This window comes from Astatotilapia calliptera, chromosome 7 (genome assembly GCF_964374335.1).
Source record: "Astatotilapia calliptera chromosome 7, fAstCal68.1, whole genome shotgun sequence".
Lineage (NCBI taxonomy): Eukaryota > Metazoa > Chordata > Actinopteri > Cichliformes > Cichlidae > Astatotilapia > Astatotilapia calliptera.
In genome coordinates this window covers 30583399-30596819 of record NC_137428.1, presented here as the reverse complement: position 1 = coordinate 30596819, position 13421 = coordinate 30583399, and the positions used below count along the sequence as shown (strand labels likewise).

The 13421-nt window shown below is 39.1% G+C and overlaps 1 protein-coding gene across 4 annotated transcripts in view; it reads right to left on the bottom strand.

Annotated features, from left to right (window-relative positions):
* The window catches only part of plppr1 (phospholipid phosphatase related 1), a 68120-nt gene that overhangs the window by 37645 nt on the left and 17054 nt on the right, over positions 1 to 13421 (bottom strand). For all 4 annotated transcript variants that reach the window (XM_080304408.1, XM_026174208.2, XM_026174207.2 and 1 more), the window contains exon 2: positions 4595 to 4705. In XM_080304408.1, the coding sequence (XP_080160534.1) occupies positions 4595 to 4654 (60 nt within the window). In that variant the 5' untranslated portion in view covers positions 4655 to 4705. The remainder of the gene's footprint in view (positions 1 to 4594; positions 4706 to 13421) is intronic.

The window sequence follows — 13421 nt, the reverse complement described above, 5'->3', positions numbered from 1 at the left end:
TACAGCTGAACTGGGTTTAGAGTATGAAGTGCATTTCAGCTGTTTTTGTACAAAAAAAAATATCACCTCGGGCACATTGAGTACACCTGGGCCATTTTCAGTTGTTTTGTTAGTTTAACAGTTTTTAGAAACAACTAATAATATTCATACTCTAAACCTAAAACCATTAGAGCCACTTATTTTAATGAACATTTCAGACAGACAGCTGTTTGCCTTCACTGCTCGTGAGACATAACAGCACACACATATTCACATTAGCTTCATTTTCCAGTACAAATTACGTCAAACACTGGAATTCAGTTCACACAATATCTGACTTCTTCTGAGCTAAATAACAAAGCCGCTCCCTGCAGTAATGACTGCACGTTGGGAAGTTTGCTGTCTAAATTGTGTATACCTAACTAGAAGCTTTAATTAAAGCTTCTAGGAGATAAGGAAAACAAAGAAGATAAAAGAAAGACATTTTCTCAAGAGATTGGTTTACTTCCAAATAGTCTGGCAACCTGTGCTGCTTTAGCAGGCTGCTAACAGTAAGTGCATCCAGCTTTTTCTTCAACCATGCAAAACCTGAAAAAGCTAGATAGCTGTAGCTAGATTAATGAGAGCCCACAGCTCTATACATTACATAATCCCATGCAGGTACAGGATATATCGGTCCTCTCTTCGCTCTTCCCAGCTTGTCTCCACAGCTCAGCCTTTAATTAATTTCTCATAACTTTTCACTTTTTCCTTCTACTTCCTTCCCCCTTTTTTGCTTGTTTCATCTTATCCATTTCCTCCTCCCTCATGCCCCATCTTTTTTTTTTTTTTGCAACCCCTTTCATCTCCCATTTTTCCTCCGCACACTCAGAGAGACAAATGGCAGCAACAAATGAACATCCTGACGTCAAGTAACAGATGAAATAAAGGCAACAAGTTACACAAATAAATAAACAAATCACCACAAATAAACATCCTCCCTGTCAGACTGCCTCTGGCAGTGAACTACATGGCCCAGCTGCTCCAATCAGGCCCCTCCGTCTTGATCACGTGACGGCAGTGTTCCTCTGCCTTGCTGTGTTCGTGACAGGCAGGGTGAGTAAGAGAAGGAAAGGAGGGAGAGAAGAAACAAAAGGAGCAGGAAAAAGGAGCGAGACAAACCAAGATGTAGTGATTTAAATGATGGGAAACTGGGTGAAGGGGAGAAAGAGCTCCTATGGCACCACGCGAAATAGGAAGAGAAGAGAGAAGAGATTGAGGGAGGAAGCAAGTACAGCCGAGGGAGGAGGGGCAGGAGAGAAATGAGGCTGCGAGGATGTGACGAAGACATCAAAGAGGGGAAGAAAGAGAAATCGAGGATGAGCAGAATGAAACAGGGAGATAGATAGCATGCCTTTGACAAGTGTCGCTGAAGAAAAAAGGGGGAGTAAGTGAAAACAGGGTAATGAAAATTAGAGAAGAAGCTTGCTACTCATCAGGGTATTACAGTGTCTCTCTTAGGAGCACTCTGCCAATGACTTTTTAAGCTTAGATTGTGATGCAAAAGCCAATAAACCAAATGATGAATCTGAAAGCAAAATCTTCCCATTTATTGGGCACTGACACATAGAGACAAGATGATGAATAAGAATGTAGTAAAGCCTAGTTTGAAAAATGCAAAATATGCCCTTATAGAAGCTCTAACTGATGACTACAACTACATTTGAAATACCATTTAAAGACTCAATATATAGCTGCACCTCATCGCTTTAGCCTTGCAGTTCTATAAAGCCGACTGCTTTGAGAGAGACATATAATAAAAAAAGGTCAATATCGAAGCGTGAGAGGCCAAGTTGAGATTCTCTTCGGAATAAATATGTCAGATAGCCGAACGCTGATAGAGCCCCCCAATATGTAATAAGAACTGTTGGGACCAAGCTAAAGTTGGCGGTGTAGTATTGTATGAGAAATGGGGAGCAAATGCATTTGGAAGCAAAATCTGACCACTGAGCAAATGAAAAAAGTTCAAAATAGGTCACATGATAGCATTTATTAATACTTCGATTCAGGGAAAATTCATTTTAATATTCCGGAAAAATAAATTACAACAAAAATTGGCCAATATTGTGCAAAGAACACGTACACGAAGACGTCGTCATTACTTACAGATGAAGTTTTTTAAAAGTCACTTTGTTCATCATCACACTAGCATTGAAAATTTAGCCAGTAAAAAGTTAACGTCCATTTGCCACTGGCATTGGTGGATGACACATGTCCATCAATAAGAACTGGCCTAGAGGCCGGTGGGTAACCCTGAAGCATCCTACGGTCACTAAGGAAAATCTACACTCCCCTCTGATCAGCTAATGGTTGCTGGAAGTTGCTGTTGGCAGGTGAAATCAGTTGCAAAGAGGGCGCTGCACCAAAAACCTCCTTGTGAGTCCGTTGGTTGGTCACAGAGTACTATAGTTTGCATGGAAGTTATCAGCTTGTCAGCAAACACTTGCTGTAGCTGTAGTGATACTTGGAAAAAAGTGTGACGCAAACCAGAAACGTTTGCCTTTAAAAAAAAAGGGGGGGGGGTTCTTTGGTGCTGCAGCCGACATATTTCGATAGGTGAAACTTTGGAAAACAAACAAAAAAGTCTGAATCTTCGGTGCAAACTATATGCAACAATCTGCTACTTGGTCATAGCAACATGCTAGCGAACAAACTGGGGACTGTCACCAACCTCCAGTAATCACTCAGCATATTTTTGCCTAGTCACCGGTAGTTACCAAGGAGACACCAGCTGACTTTAGTCCTACATGTCTGGGGCTTTAGCAATCTATTTCACAGCAGCTGCCAGCAGCTTCTAGCATCCACCCGAAACCAGATAGGGGAAAACATGTATTCCCTGGTGGTTGCCAGATGGTCGCTAGGCCTATTGTATATTACCCAAAATGCTCAGGTAATGTATCAAACCCACTGTTAGACTTATTGAATATAAAATCCAGTCTGATGGATAATATTTCCAACATATTGCTGTACTTACATTTAAAACACTGACTTATCAGTACTTACCACCTAGATGTTTAATGTGTCACCAGCTTAATCAGTGGTTACATTAAACCCGCCCCTCGTTATATCTCCTAATGTTTTTTTTGGTTGTTTTTTTTTTTTAAAGAGGCCATCTCATCATTCCACACAGCGTTCAAGCACTGACACTTCAAAACTCTAAATGAGCAAATAACTGTACAATGGTGACACATCGTCAAACAGAAGGAACTGTCTAAAAGAGCTTTTTTTAATGATGAGCCACATCTCACATCTAAAAATAATGTGTACCAAGATGATGTTTTACAGCTGCAGTATTTTTGATGTTGTTTTGTTGTTTATAGTTACTGTTTATAGCAATTTTCTCGCATAAAATAAACAGTTTGGCTCAGTGGGAGTGAAAGTGACATAGTAACTGACTACATGTGATCTATGAGGTAAAAACATACAATCACGGCACATCCATGGCCACTGTCTCCTGTTGTTGTTTTCTTTTATTTGTTTTCCATCTAGTATTTTTAGCTCTAGGCTTTTCAAATAATACTGGAGCGAAATTAGACAACACAATCTCATAAGTGACGGTTATGAAACCACATAATATTATAAAGGAAATTAACAGAAGAAGTGCTAGTGAAGTGCTATATTGCAAACAATGTACTGTTTGGACTGAAGCATAGACGTATTTTGGATGAGAGCTGAGAGGCAGGGTACACCCTGGACCTGAGGAATGGCTCCATTTCTCTCATTCAGATGTAAAATAAAGTATGTTGGATTAATTGGTTTTTGTTTTGTTTGTTTTTTTGTCACTTACTGCACTTTTCTTGAGGAGGCACATGTTCAAAGAGAAACCACGTGATGTCTGTTTCATCACCATTGCAGATGCTGAGAGCATGTGCAGCAGTTCTGATTCTCAGAATGGTTTTCACTCTGGCTGTGGGTGGAAATAAAGTGTTCAGTGACATTTCCTATTGCACATCCTATCAGTGTAGTCTTAAACTCACTACACATGCATGCAGGAGTCACATTTCACTTATCTTGGAGGACACGCCCAGGATCACACTAGCAGGCAGTAACACTAATTAACAGAAGGTAACAGTCCCATTATGGATGAGTGTCAGGAAAAATGAGCGAGACAAAAAGGTTGGGCAAGAAGAAAGCATGAGATAAAGGCAGAAAGAACATGAGTGTATAAACTGATCTGAGACTGTGATGTAGGATATTTCGTCTGAGATGTGTGTCTCTGTGTGAGAGGGAGAACGAGTAAAACACAAAGAGAGATGGAGGAGAATAACACAAAGTGTCCTGAGACATCTCTCTGATTAAGGACCTTCAGCTAACACAGTAATTAAAAATTCAGGAGCTGCACAACTCTTACACACACACACACACACACTTGCCCAATTACAAACACGCATGCATTCAGCTCCACACTCATTTCAACACTTTACACTCTGGTTGTTCACTTATGGTAAATTAACACTCAAAACCATATTTCCATCATGTTCATTTGCCAAACAAGGGTCATATGCATGAATTTACCACTTTATGCAGAAGCCCAGATTATCACGCAAAGACAATGCATGCACGCACACTCCCTCACCTCTACAAAGATGAAACATGGGATGATGGAGTAGCTGCGCAGGGTGTTGTTAGACGCCATCTTGTCTCCTGTCGGGAGACTAACGTTCTCAGGATTCACTGCAGGGTCACTCTGCAAAGACAGAAACATCAAGTGTCAGCTGCCATCATCTGATAATGACAGAAATGCATCTACTTCATCTATTTTATCAGGAGTCCTCAGCAAGATCGGCTATTGATGAGAACCATGTTAACTATTACTATTTTTTTTGCATTTACAAAAGATAATAAATAATTTAAAAGCAGATAAGAGATTGCTTTGTTACATTGCAGAAACTAAATTAGAGTTCTACTTGTCAAAAAAAAAAACCACAGAAAAAAACACTGCACACAAAGATTGTGGTTCGCCAGCTCCTTCCGAGGGATCCCCACAATTCCCAGATCTCTTAGGAAATTCAATCCCTGTGTTGTTGCCAAGGTCAGCCCTTGGGTCTTTTACCAGCCAGCTGTGCTTCCTGTCTATTTTTGTCAATCAACAGAAGGCACCTAAGAAAGCTGTTTGGCCTAAATGACTGCAAGAGAAACAGTAAGAATTGTCTTGTGTGCAGGTGCAGTTTTCCATATCTAAAAATCTCCTAAGGCCTCAAACACCATGGAGAAAATCTGATCCCCTCTACTATGCAGCTGTATGTCACTTGAGGTCAATAAGCATCTGGTCTTTAGATTCCAAATGTTTCTGAGTGAGAAAAGAAGAGTTGCCATCACTTTATATTCACCCCAATCGAGTCACCGCAAAGTTGTGGTCATTTTCATAAGAAGTCCCCTACGTGATACAGAAGCTGTGCTGTGTGATGCTAAAATTAGCAGGGAAAAAGCAACGGAGAGCACGTCAGGGATGACGAGAAAGTGACAGGAGAAAATCCGTCCCGGTCAACCACCCAAACACCAATAACGGGAACCTTATACAGCGCTTCCCTATACACGTCGAACTCAAAGAAATTACGGAGCCTATCACTTATCACCTGACCAAAGATATGGCTCCCATCAACACTGTGCAAAACAAGGGATTTAGGAAAATGATCAACACCCTAGACAAACGCTACACAGTGCCGTCCCGCAACTATTTTTCTATTGTTGCACTACCTGCTCTATACACGCAGTGTCGAGCAACAGTGGAGGCCGAATTTCAAGCAGTACAACATTTTGCGGCAACAACAAAACGTGAGACATTTGTTTTTATGTTTATTTATTGTTTTTATGTTCAGTCTCAACTGTTACGAAGTTGATGTGCAGTTAATAAGTACAATAAATATTTATACTGGAAAAGAAAATCGTGAGAGAATCGTGATCTCAATTCTAAGCCAAAAAATCGTGATTCTCATTTTATGCAAAATCGCGCAGCCCTACTGTAGAGGTTTTTTTTATGTCTGTCACTTTTGCCCTCCGCAACAAATTGTTATTTTTTGTTATTATTTAAATATTGCTTATGCCACCAACAAATTATTTATTTTTGTGATAGGCTGTTAGCAACAAAAGTGCCTAAAGATATCATTTAAAATAGCTTCTTCGCTAAATACTCTGTTCTGTGTAGACTAAACAGGTCAATCCCTCAAGTTAGTTGCCTTAAATGATTCAAGCTAAGCCACTTAACTTGACCTAGCTTAACCAAGAAAAAGGAAATACTCTTTTTAGACTAAAAAAGGGCGAAAAAGCAGCCAATGTCTAAAGCTGTTTGAAAAAACATCAAAAAGCTTGAAGAACTATTGCTCATGAACACGTCTGGTTCCTTTGAAGCAAAATGAGGGTTGGCTCAAGACTTTTGCACAGTCTTCACTTTTTGTTAATTTTCTTAGCTGGTTTTTAGCTAATTTCTCAGTCTGGGTAAAGCTCTTTAACTGTATTTTTAACAGCACAAAGCCCAATACAAAACACATCTTCAGAAAGCATTTACTAATCCTGTCAGCTTTGTTCAGTTGAGAACAAAAGCAAATTCTTAATGAAACAACACGGCAGTATTAACCTTATTAATAAAATTCAATTTAACTTCTGAAGCCGCGCTGATGGAGCCAATCTTCTGCACTCGAACTGCCGCTGCTTCCGTTCTCCGTCTGTCAATCTGTCGTGTTCTTTAACTGCATTTCATTATGGCTTCTAATTGTCGAAAAACAATAACATAGCTATTCCCCACAGAGAACAGCAAGCTCACTAGTGAGCGTGAGAAACAAATATGTAGTGAACAACAGAATACTGGAAAAACAAAAACAGCAGTGTCATTTGATTTTCTGCATCCAAACCAGTCTGATATGGCTTTCAGTTTCCAATTGCAGAACACTGGCAGCACAAGAGGTGCCTTACAGTTTCAGTGGGTGTAGATTAGGCAGGATTAAAAAGTGGTTAAGGAAATCCAGAAATGTCAGTATCTGCTGGAGTAATTGTTGATTTATTCGTGTTAATCAACAAAGCTCTGACCTCACGCAGATATTTAATGTGTCTTATTGGCTTGTAATCGCTCCTAAATCCTCATTAAAGGGTAACCTTGCTAATTTGAGCTTCTCTCTATCTAAAGCACAATTCTGAATCATGAAAGGCTGGAGGAGCATGAACGAGGGGGTCTGTTACAGAGCAAAGTTGGAGAGAACAATAGCAGTTATTTAATTTGTGCTTTCTTAGTTTCTTCCTCTTTTTCTATCTTCTATCTAAACTATTCATCAGAAATGAACACCTGCTACAGAAAGATTAGATGGTAGAATTATACTACTTCTGCTACCTCATATATATTCATACATATAAATATCTTATGAGCGCCTCAACAATGTAATATTTGAGGCTGTGTGCTCTCCTGTTTCAGAAATTTTTATAATAATATTCTTAAAAAGCTGCTACAAGTAAAGAATTAGTATAAATTAATACTTTCACATTTTGTTGTACGGTTTGTTGTACGGTTGTTTATCAGGTAGTGACCAAGTTTGGATCAATCAATCACATTTCTCTACCAAAGCACAGATGAGAGCAGGTGAGACAAGAAAAAAAAAAAGAGACCATGTGACATTACTTCCAACAAACGTAGCAACCTACAAGTTGTTTCAGGCTTTCACTATGCGTGATTTTCACTACACAAACCTGAACTAAAAGAATTCATCAAATTCATCATTAATTCAAAAGCAACTTATATTAGACTGAGCGTAACAAGGTAAGGGTCTAGAAACATGACTGCAAAAATAGCTGCTCAGTTAAAAAACAACTAGACACTAACACAACCAAACAAATGTGTGCGCTATTGATATAATGTTTAAAATGTTCATTTTTGAACATTATAGCCAACATCAATACTGGTGAAAGGCTAAAACTGTTTCACTAGGTTCCTCTGAGAGAAGTGTTACTCAAATTACAAATGCATGGCAGTGGGTGCATTAATGAAAACTTCAGAGAACATACAAATGCATAAGGCCAAACACACAAAGCCATTAACTTGCATCTATTAAAAATCATAGTTATTTTTAGTATGCAATTCAGAATGAGATGCAATTTTTCAGATGATAATCTCTATAGTCAAGAATCAAGCAAAAAAAGAAAAAAACCTCACAGAGACTGCAGGGAAATCGTACAGTCTGGTGACAAGAGTCACAGCTAATGCAAGGATTCTGGGTGGTCTGTTAACTCATTCCAGTTTGCTATAGTATCACTAGTGAAACTAGATGTTACACAGCAGGCTTAAACAACCATCAGGCCACTGAGAAATGTCCCAGTGCTCCCAACTGGCTAGCAGTCACTGCGGATAATGATCACATGACCATGCATCCTATATGTGTTTAAAGCTACAGTAGGCAGGAATCTATACACATCCTCCTGCAGCAGTTCTCTCTCCCCTCCCTCGTCTAAGCCCAGAGATGCACACATATGCAAGTGCTTCATGAACTTTCCTTTTCCAGATTAAAGACTTCGTCAGATCTGGTCCTGAAAAGCAATATCCTAAAATCTCCCATCAAGGACTAGGTTTTCTAAAAACAGAGCCCAGAGGAAGTGCGGGAGAACATCCTAAGTACAATATACGCCAAAATGTTTTTTGGGGGGATTTTTTCCCAAATGATGCCAAAAAGTATACAAAAATACAATAGTCTCTGCATTTCTTCCTCCCACTTTCTAAAAGAAGTGCCTCCCAGCAGAAGCTTTATATTAAAAGAACAAACAGGAAGGTGCATCAATTTTTAAACGCAGGGAAACAAACAAATGAAATACCCAGAATTTCAAGCTTTTACCTTAAAGGTCATGAATAAAGTAAGTAAACTGTACACAATGAATTAAGATTTAATTAGATTTATGAGATTTATAGTTGTTAATGTATAGATTCATTATTATCCATTAACAATTTATTAGATAAATATATTAACTACAAATTATTAAAATAACTAATAGCTTGTTAAAGGGACATAGCAGTTCAGCAGTTAGCTCAAAGATTTTTTTCTTATTTTATTACATTGCCTCAAGTTGTCTATATGCTGAAAAGATACAGTAAATGTTTAGTTTAATGCCTTTACTGGAACACACTACCAGACTTTGTTTAAGATGTCAACATACCCACCATACTCCTAATTGTTTTGTAACTGCATTTGTCCCTGTGTGGTATTAGACTACAAGGGACAGACTCCAACAACACGACATTTAATAGTGATGCTGCACTTACTTCAACTAAATTGAGAGTGATTCAATGTGAACCTACTAATATTAAATTTGAAATTCAAATGCATCTTTACCCTTCATACTTTTTTACTTATGCATGTCACAAAAAGTTAATTAAGATCTACAATCACTAGACACTTTATTAGGTATATCTGGTACATATTTGACACACTGTTAGTTCCCCTTAGTTCCTTGTGTTCTTGAACACCGCCTCACTGTACATAAATGGCCTCCACAGATTTCAGTCAGATCAGGATGGGAGATGGGAATGGGTAGATTCAGATCATGGATGTGCAGCCGACAAATCTGCAACAATTGTGTGATGATATTTAGTCAATATGGAAAAAATAATCTCAAGCATGTTTCCAGCACGTCACGGAATCTTTACCACAAAGAATTAAGGCAGTCTAGGTGTGCCTAACAAAGTGCCCAATGAGTGTGTTTCCCTGTTATTACTGATGATTTAGAAGAGGTAGCAAAGGCAACTGCATTAGCAATAATATTACCAAAATATTAGCATTTACTATACAGCACTGTATACTGGAAATACACAATAAGACGGTCTCTCTGCTAAGTTAAAGCCTCACACAAAGATTTACTGATCCCAACACTCACCCTGATTTGAAACCAAACACTTCAGTTTCACTGAGTCATTAGACAAAGACAGACAGCAATGTTGGCATGTCTAATCAGTCCCTAAGTGCTCGTCCCATCTCATTTAACACTCAATCCAGGCAGCAATCCACCCATCAGTTTTGTGCCTCAAGATATCATGCTGCTACATCTTATATACCCATAAAAGAAAATGTTCCAGTCTATCTTCGTCTACCCGTGAAGAAAGATCAGTGCACGTGTTGCTGTAACACAGCATCACTACAGACGTCGAACAGACTTGCTTTGTTGCCCAAGGTCACAGGAGCAGAGTGGATAGCTGTCTAGTGTGTGTGAACTGAGGTGTTCCAGTTTAAAGATCGACTTAAAGTTCACTAAAATTGCCAGCACCCACATCAAAAGCCTTGAATGTCATAGAAAAATCTATTAATTGAACCCTACGCTAGTCATCCTTGCAATCCATCTCAGTACACATTAACAGTATCATCAGCCTCCAGTGACTTTTCAGATTATGGCATCAACAGCAGGGAAGAAATTGAATAGTCATAAAAAAGCCTCCCAAAGTCAGTGACCATACTAATCACATTAACAGACTCCAAGGTATGTTTTTTCTTTTTAAACATAACAAACTCAAGAGCAATTATTTATCATTTCTACATCTTACTGCATTCAACCATGATTTTACAAAGGCAGTCAAATGGAAAGACTTCATGTATCCTGCTATGTTATTTTTGTTGTTTTGTGTTTATCATTGTGGTAAATCTGATCAGAGATACTTGTTTGAGTTTCTATGTACTACTAAATAACTCCCAGTGTATTTAGTATGTATGGACAACAGGGTACATTTGTTTTTCTAGACTGGTGCATTAAAAATTTGTTACCTTAGAGATTTAAGTCAAAGCACAGCTGATGATAGTCAACAAAAATAGTCAGTAGAGCCCAGCCGATGAAGACATTTGGACAAAATGTCTGTATTTGTGTAAAACACTTTAAAGAAATCAGTAATATGGCCTAGGGGTGAGCGGTATAAACAGTAGAAACGATATGAATTTGGCCAATGGTAGAGATTTTGACTATACCACAATAGCACATGTTGATAGTGTCATCAAGCGGCGCCTGTTTTGGTTGAAAGCATCGCAGCGGCTGCAAGCAATATCATCTGCAAATTGGGTGACAGTAGCGAAGAGACGAAGCACGTTTTGGAATATGAGCCAAAAACTGCGCTTCCTCCACTTCCGTAACATTGATTCATTAATGTTGAATTCTCTCGCAGCTGCTCTATTCCCATGTTGTTGCAGTATATTAATGACTAACCTCGTATTGTGGATGGATTAACTCAGTTGTTATCCTGACTGAAGTTTGGTCCGTTTACAGCATCCTGCCATGCGATTACATTTGACCCTCACGTTAACTTTTATCAAGTGGAAAAAAGTTAGCGTTCATCCACCAGCTTCACTGTTTATGTTATGCTAACATAGCTGTCTCGCTAGCGATCACGTAGCACATCATCATATACCAGCTAGTCCAACTTCAGTAACCCTACAAAAGTCATTGCTGTTTAGTTTCCTGTCTTCGTTTATGTTGGAAGTGATAGCAGAGCTGTACGTTTTATTTTTTTCTAGAAACCTCTCTGTCAGAACATGGCATATCATGTTTAGGTGGAAACTAGCAAGCTAACTTCCAGCTAACTTCTAATTCTGCTCGGTTTTCATGTTTGCCTGGATATTAAACTTAATTGTTACACCTGGTAAAGCAGCGACACTGACCATTTTATTAAAGATGAACAAATTTAGACAGTTTTTAACGCTCAGTGTTCGTTTGACATGGGACCTGAAGCGGACCCAGATTACTCTGCGAGGCTCCTGACTACGGTAGCGGTAATGCTCCGACAATCCATTAAGCGGTGCAGCTTTGTAGCTTACCAAAGTCGTACTAAAACATTTTTGACAGATTTTTGAGCGCCGTGTACCACATAAAATCGGTTCGAGGTGAATAAGCACAACCAGAATTCATACATTAAGGCGCACCAGATTATAAGGCGCACTGTCAATTTTTGAGAAAATTAAAGGATTCTAAGTGCGCCTTATAGTGCAAAAATAAGGAAGAAAAGAATATATTGCGATATATATATCGTTACCGCGCATGCTTTAAGTTATACTGCGATATGGATTTTAGGCTATATAACCCAGCCTTAATATGGCCTCATGTAGCAGACAGGGAATCAAAGTCAAACGGAAGACGTAGCAAGTACAGTGCCAACCTCCAGACAATCTAGTAAACAGTAGGATCCTTTTACATGTACACATGTAAATAAGGAAGTGATTCGATTTTTGTCAGACCAGTAACAAAATATGAAGGAGATGTTTTGGGTTTGTGTTTCCCATCCAAGCATCCTGGCAGTTCATTTCATCATAAATCTGGTTAAAGTATAGGTTGAGTGGGAGTTACTGGATCTACTGTTTTTAGTTTGGGTTTCTATTAGTTTTCCAAAACTAGTTTAGGAGAGAAGCCGGAATCTGATGATCCATTGTGTGGTTGGTTCAGGGTTTTCTCTGTCTTTTGTTTGTTTTAGCTGGAACTCCCGTTTCCTTTTGTTTCCAACTGCAATTTCTGTTGAATGGCAGCAGTGTTGTGGTATCTCAAATGTTGGGTTGCTTTGAACCTTAAATTTAGGGATCATAACAGTAATTTACTCCAAAAAGCTTTAAACTAGTGACCCTCTGTAAAGTAGGAAAATTGAGTGTTTCCAAAACTGAATCTGTGAAGTATCTATTAGTGAAAGGCTTGAGACTGTTCTGCCTACACCTTTACTTACTCCGTGGATAATACTCCAGACATGGATGGGGAAAAAATGCAGCGGTTGAACCACAATCTTTACTAGGGGGCTCTTTGACAGATGATTGAAATCAGAAAATTGAAGGGGGCTGCACTCAGCATCCAAACAATTGACACCACATTCATTTGTTGCTCAGACACTACGACAGCCTGAACTGCACCTAGTCATGGTAAAGTCAACATGATTTCTCTTTTTCTGGTGCCTAAAAACCCAGAGTCTGAAGAGAATTTCAACAAAGGAACACTTTTCTTCCAATACCAAAAGACACTTAATAACAGTGAGTCAGATGAAAGGTGATCTGATCGTCTCACCAGAGGGTAGATCATCAAACGAGCTGCCTACAGGCCTCGTCACGATTCATCAGCATCTCCTCCTCTCAGCCACTCAGCTGTGATGACTTTGTCTGGATGTGACTGCTTTTCTCTCACAGACAGCAAGAGCTGACTGTGAAATATTGAGCACAGAAATATTGTACCTGATTGACCATCTCCTGGTCTCCAGCTGAGTTGTTCTGCTGGAGTGTGATGACTGTCTGAATGTCACAATGACAGAGTTTGTGATAGAGCGAGTGGCTGGGCATGGAAAAATGAAATATTACCTCCCGTTATCACTGCTGGCCTGTTGTTGCTGTAGCCTTGATGTGTCCTCTTTCTACTCTACTTGAACACATCTGTTACTGAAGTCTAAAAAAACCCAAAAAAACCCCATAATTTTTATGGCACCC